At 54.9% G+C, this 6,433-nt stretch overlaps 2 protein-coding genes across 2 annotated transcripts; both read right to left on the minus strand.

Annotated features, from left to right (window-relative positions):
• Nucleotides 1-28: 28 nt before the first annotated feature.
• Nucleotides 29-1,261, minus strand: COCCADRAFT_8200 (uncharacterized protein; the record flags this gene model as incomplete). The annotated part of the gene is made up of 1 exon (XM_007717895.1): nucleotides 29-1,261. The coding sequence occupies one exon, from the start codon at nucleotides 1,259-1,261 to the stop codon at nucleotides 29-31; it is 1,233 nt and encodes a 410-aa protein (XP_007716085.1).
• A 4,518-nt stretch (nucleotides 1,262-5,779) lies between these two features.
• Nucleotides 5,780-6,058, minus strand: COCCADRAFT_106052 (uncharacterized protein; the record flags this gene model as incomplete). The annotated part of the gene is made up of 1 exon (XM_007717896.1): nucleotides 5,780-6,058. The coding sequence occupies one exon, from the start codon at nucleotides 6,056-6,058 to the stop codon at nucleotides 5,780-5,782; it is 279 nt and encodes a 92-aa protein (XP_007716086.1).
• Nucleotides 6,059-6,433: the final 375 nt, after the last annotated feature.

Raw genomic sequence — 6,433 nt, forward strand, 5'->3', positions numbered from 1 at the left:
GTCAAAAGAAAATGGGGGGGTATCGATCCTAGGCGGACGGGTATCGTAGGATGTCTTCGCAGTTGGCGTCGAAGCGCATCGACCAGAGACGCATTCCAGTCATGAGCTTCTCAGTCTTCTCGAGTTCTCGGTCGCGGCCAAAAATGGACTCGACAAACTCCTTGCCGCTGTTCTTGCCCATGGACACGGGCTTTTCCTTGCCACTCTCCTTCTTGGCCGCCTTCCACATGTAGTCCTCGCATACTTTGAGCAGCTTGGCGAAGCGAACCCATAGGCGCTCGCCACTCTCGAGGAAGTCTTCAACCATTTCGTGGTTCTCCTTCTTGCGGATCTTGGGCATCGTCTCGTCGGCCCTCTTGACCTTGCCAGCGAGCTGGATGAGGAGGAGCCACAGCTCACCTGCCATCTCCGCGAGAGGCGTGGCAGGACCGTAGTGGAAGACGGTCCAGTCGTAGATCCACTTGCCAAGCGAGTTTGCGTCGAACACGGACCCTAGCAGCATAATGGGCTCTTCGGTGGGGTCCCAGTTCTTGTACGAGTAGCCGGCGGGGATGCCAGCACGGCGCGCGTCTTCTTCGGTGGCCTTGGGGCTAGTCTTTGTTGGGGCTGGCTTCTTGGGCGAGGCTGCTGGCTGTCGTGTCGATGCAGAGGCTCGTCGGGGGCGGCTAGACTTTGGTTCTGGATCATAGATTGGGACCTGATCATAGTAATAGCGATCAGCATCCCCTCGGTACATGTCGTGGCGCGCGTACTGTTCGTACGGCGGCGGTGGGTAATCGTAGACGTCGTAGTCACATTCGTAGCCGTAGCCTCGGTCGTCGTAGACAACTCTGGTGTGGACCTGACGCGCCGACTGCGACGGACGACGCTTCCTCTCGCGATGACTGCGCTTGAGAGGCGGGACGTCTGAGTCGCGGCGATGCCGACTTGGAAGAGTGTAACCGAAATAACTTACATATTCGGGGGTGCCTCGCGGCGTTGCGTGGGTGCGCGGGGCAGCAAACTCGGCAGCGCCATAGTGGGGCACGGCTCCTCCTCGGGGTGAGGCCGTGTATTGTTGGTATTGTGTCGATGGTACGGCGTGGGATGCCCGGCGCGAGTGGCCAGAGACCTTTGGGCTTGCTCGTGGTGTGGCCATCTGAGGAGCGTGGCGAGGCGAGTAGTAGTTGGTACCGGGGCCGGGGGACATGGGCGGCGTGGTGCGGTGGTAGTCGTAGGGCATGTAGCCCGGAGGAGGCGTGGGATACTGTGGTGCGTACATATTTGTAGAGGGTGTGGTGAGGGCGTCCAAGTCGTAACTGCGAGGCGGACGATGGGGGTGGTGGTTTGGGAGCGGGGTCGAGGGCTCAGGCCGGTGCCTGTTTCACCTGGGGATGTGCAGAGCAAACGAGGTTCTTCGCGCGCGGTGGTATAGTGCGGCGGAGGAGGAGGTTGCAGCGACGGAGGGGAGGAGAGGGGATATCCGGGTCGGCCTGCTGCACATTGGGTGTGGAATGGAGGGGATGCTAGAGTATGCCAGAAGGATCCAGAGAGCAGGATCCTGAAGAGTGGGCGTGTGTAGACGGGGTCGTCTGGAGTGCTTGGTAATGGGGTGGTGAATGTTCGGGTAGGCAAAAGAGGAAGCGGCGGCGGGCTCAGCCTGCTTTTCAAACCAGAGCCGTCACTCGCTCCTTCCGCGCGCGGACCTCAGCGGGCGCCCATCCACCCTAACGCAGCCCCCCTGTCGCGCCGTTCACCAGCTAGTGCAGGCCAAGGGCTCCCATGCTTTGGCCTTTCCCCCGTCGCCGGGTCAGATTGACATGCAGGCCTCGCCGCCGTACTTGGTCTAGCTGTGCCCACCAGTATAGTATTCTGGGAAACCGAGCCCCGAACCCTACACGTCCTCGCCCTCTCCCCAACCCAATCCAATCTCACACACGGCCCCTTTGCCCTCTGCCCCATCCATCCATTGCCGTGGCGCCAACCCACGGAATGGCTGTGCGAGAGAGAAAAGCCCGCCAGCCCGCCTGCCTGCCTACCCGCCCACGATGGCCACGGCGGCGGCGGCGTTGCATTGCTGCCTAATGTGCACAGAGGTCTTAGTAGTAGGTAGAGTGGCGGCGGAGAGAGCGGGCGGCATTGCGCTCAGCCTGTTTTGAATTTGTTCTGTTTGGGGTGGGTAATATTGGAAACATACTACGTTGCTCGCACTACTATATATCCGTAATCCTGGACCGCCTCTGCCAAAGCCCGCCCACGACACATGCTGTGCGCCAGCAGCTCCTCCAGCTTCCAGCGCCCTCGACTCAGCCGGCCATGGGCTGCAGCAGTTCTTGTTTGCTGATGAGCTGACCTCCGCTGGTGCTCCTTGCACGCACTCACTCACTCCACCAGGCCAGTGCCCCCCATCACAACAACAACCGCAACTACAGCAACAGCAAAGGCCCGCGTTGGGCTCGCTGCAGTGCGGATGGGATGTGATAGCACGGCCCATTCTGCCTGTGCCCTCTGGGTGGCCGGCCACGCCCTGGCACCGGCGCCCGTACTTCCACATGGTTGTCGTACGCAGCCAATTCCGCATTGACCGACCACCTCCCCGACCAGCATCATCTATCTACCGTTTCCCTCTGCGGCGCCACTCGATGCCTGTCAACCATTCTTTTCACTGTCCACCTTCTGGTACACCATCTCTTGCCTAGCACAAACGCTATCCTGTGCCCCTCGTCGCGGCACCCGGCTACTCATTCTCCAGTCCATCCATCCGAAACAACGGAAGGTCCACCAATTCAACGTCGTCCCGCGGCGCTTGGGGAAAAGCCTATCGCCTACTAGGGGAGGCCCTGTCGTCGCTTGAGAGCCGCACTCAGTCCTGCTCGCTCGGATCCCTTCTCGAACTTCCCTCGCACACTCTCCCAAGCCTAATTTCCCGCCCGTGAAAATTTTTTCCCCAATGTCTCACAGCTCACCCCCCAAGTTGCTGGCTTGTGGCGCGCGTTGTTGTTTACCGCTACTTTCGACCTTACTGCACTCTCTTCCAAGGCATATATCCTACTCTATTCCATGGGCCCACTACGGCTGCATATCGCGCCAGCGGGGCCACAATGATTCGATGGCAATCCGTCAACAGCAAAGCAAATACTCGCGGCAGCATGGTTTGATCTCCCCGCGCACACTCACTACAGCTTGATAAAGCAAGTTCGCAGCGCAAGTACCTCCCACCTTGTCTGTGACTGGCTATTGCGGAACGCCTATATCCGTGGGGCGCATGAAGCCAACGCCCGGGTCGCACAATGCCTCGTTTCTCCCGTCAACATGCTCCTTGCAATTTCTCGGCACACAGTTCTCACTGGCATTTTTGCCTGAATTGTACGTCCCCATTGGACCGCATCGGCCCTTATCCTGGTGGCTCATCGGGTTGCCTCCCTACCGAGCCCGCACACACAGCATTTTTACATGTTCAAAATTCACGGGTCCCACTTGGCTATCAGACAACTCACCGTGCGTATTCCTTCGCATCCACCAGCATCATGCGTTGCTATGACTCCTCCTGACCTGCAGGAACTGTTCTACTCCGCTCTCGCATGTCGCCATCGTCATGGACTCGTCTCCAAGTGAAGCTGCCCCTCCAAGTGGACCTGCCTGCTGTATGCAGCGCAGCGCGCGAATAAATCCGTACACTTGTCGTCGTAAAAGACCCATCATCTCCCTAGCACCTCCCAAATACCGGGTGGGCTAGAAGCAACTGCGACACCCATCCATACTAACCATAAGCGCTATGACGCATCGCTCAGGTTTGCGCAGCCCTATCGTCTGCAGACATCACACAGCAACGTCGCACATTCGTTGGACGCCGACGTTAGTCTGCCACGACACTGCAGGCTGAGTGCAGCTGCCGCCTACCTGCGAGCTGTCTAGCTGCATAACGCACCACCCAAAATATTGCGTACGGCCCAACGAATTGCTCGCCCGTTCCGAATGCAATACACTGCTTGCGCAAGCTAGATTTTTTGGTGGTGTGGCGGCGTGGCGGTGCACTCTCTTGGCATGGGCGCTCCGAGTCACATGCTCTCTCACCAGCTATGATACCATGATCTACCTTGCAGGGATGCCGCCGTAAGCGAGACTTCAATAACTTCTTCCCCTGTGGCGAAGCTTTGTCTCAACATCACGGACGAATTGATCCATGTAACGCGCAATACGTACGTACTCGTTTCTCGCCGACGACCCATGGCAGTCTTAGGCTGACGTCCGATGGCTGCCTTCACTCTGATCCTGGCTCCGCTTCGCCCCGCGCGTCGCCTCTATCGATCGGCCTTGTTACCGCCGGCCATTTATTGACACCCGATTTGACCGCCTGGACTGCATAGTTGAAACGCCTACAACTTGAACGACGATTCAAACGGTACAAAAACCCACAGTCAATCACGAGGCAAAATCAGCTGCTTTGTTGAGTCTGTAGATGTTGCCTCTAGCCACTAGAGCTTTTTCTGTAAATGCGCCCTCTCACGAGTCGATCGCCGCCTGTTGGTCCAAAAAAATACCTTTTGAGCGGTGAGTCATGCTAAAGGGAACAAGCTTGTTCGTTTAGCGAGCACACGAGCAACAGGGCCCTCACCCACCAGCATTACGCATTGACAAGCAGTTTTACATCTTGACAGTTGGGACCTGTATCTGCGTCATAGCTTTTTCTTGTCCACCGCTGTATTTGCAAGGTGCAAGGTTGAAGCATGCATGTTGCTCGAGTTTCTGCAAGCCACCAGTCCAAAATCAACACCATCCATTCGCTGAACATGTTGTTCCGGCAACGGGAGGACCCTCGGTTGCCGCGCTCAAATGTTGATTCTCTGAAAGACGGTGAGCAAAGTCAAGGTCCTCTGCATGTCGTTCGCTACTATCCGAGGCGGCGGTTCCCATTCCCTGTACCTGCTTCCACGCCAGTCAATCATGCCTTTTTCTTGCAAGAATTCCCACTTATATCTTCCAATAATTCAGCAAACTTGAATGAAGCGACAGAGATCTCCATGGCCCGCATCGACATGATACCCGCAGAGATGCGCACAACGGTCTTTCTTCCTTTTGCGGGAATTGAGCGGCACCAAAGCGACTGTGCTCCACGATGCCCGATTATACGTGCTGCCGGGAGCATCTTCCCAACATCCGGCCGCCAATAGCAATATGACTTGTGGGGATGGCGACAAGCTGAAAAAGATAAAACGCAACGGTCGACTACATATCTTTACCGCAAGATTGTATGGTGTAAATGGTGTTGGCGGCACGTGTCAAGCAACAACTTTGATATGAAGCTTGGCTGCCACTAAAAGCAGTCATTGATTACGTTTGGGTGTCCCAACACGCACAACAGGAGCTCATCAGCTCGACCTAAGCCGCCTCACCGATGTTTAGTCTTGGGTCCACCCGGTATAGCAGTGAGGCAATACTCAACACCGCGTGATGTATGTACGGGCTTTCCTAGTCCAATATGAGTATTCGGCATTTTACGGAACAGTGGTGACACCCCGACAAGAAACGGAATCTGATGGTCAAAGTTTCTGGGCTTGCGCCGAGCAAAATTCAAGGTTTTTGCTATCAAACAAAGTACCGAACTTGCATAGTAGGCTGCCTTAATTCCCTTCATTCTATTCCCTTTTCCGTCTAGGTAACAAGTACCCCGCACCCAAATCCATCCAGCCTCTCTTTTTTTCTTCCTTCTTTGCGTTGGGCTATGTTATGCTGCTACTAGATTGCAGGTTTCGGCAGTCGATTTTGTCTATGCACCTTGGTTTTCTTTTTTGATTCTTTTTTATTTTCTGCGGTCCGGAAAAAGGCTACGGTACTGATCAGTGATAAGATCGACTTTTCCAAACTTTGACACACGTGTAGTATACACGGGCGCCAAAATTATGCAGGTGATCACGCGATACGGGGTGGAACTTTTGGGTGGAAATCGCGGTAGTGTGGGGAAATCGGCCTTACTCGCCTCGTCTTTTTCTGGTCGGGACATTTTTATTCTTCCTTCTTCGGTATCGGACCCCGAGATTGTCTGTGTGGTAGGATATTTTTTTTTGGGATGTTCATGCATGAAATATATAGTTACTACATTTTGGTAGTTTTACGTTATAGCATACATCTAGTTGTCTATCCTTAACATATGGTTGCGGTAGGATATCTCAAACGCAAATTCCTCTGATTCATAGATCTGCAAAGAGTTGGAATGCCCACTTGAAGTTTTCTTGGATTAACCCAGACCAAGTCTCCGCTTTTATGGATTATAATCCACTCGATATGTCATCTTGATCTGCAGTTTTTGTTGGAGCATCACTGTTTAGTTACATATATATGTGAGGCGCTCACCGCCGCAGCGGGCATCATGGCTAAACGCCGACAGCAAAAGCCGGACTAAACACGCACACCGACAACACCCAGCATTGGGTCCTATTCATGTCTTTGCGTTATA

Source organism: Bipolaris zeicola, assembly GCF_000523435.1.
Source record: "Bipolaris zeicola 26-R-13 unplaced genomic scaffold scaffold_201, whole genome shotgun sequence".
NCBI lineage: Eukaryota > Fungi > Ascomycota > Dothideomycetes > Pleosporales > Pleosporaceae > Bipolaris > Bipolaris zeicola.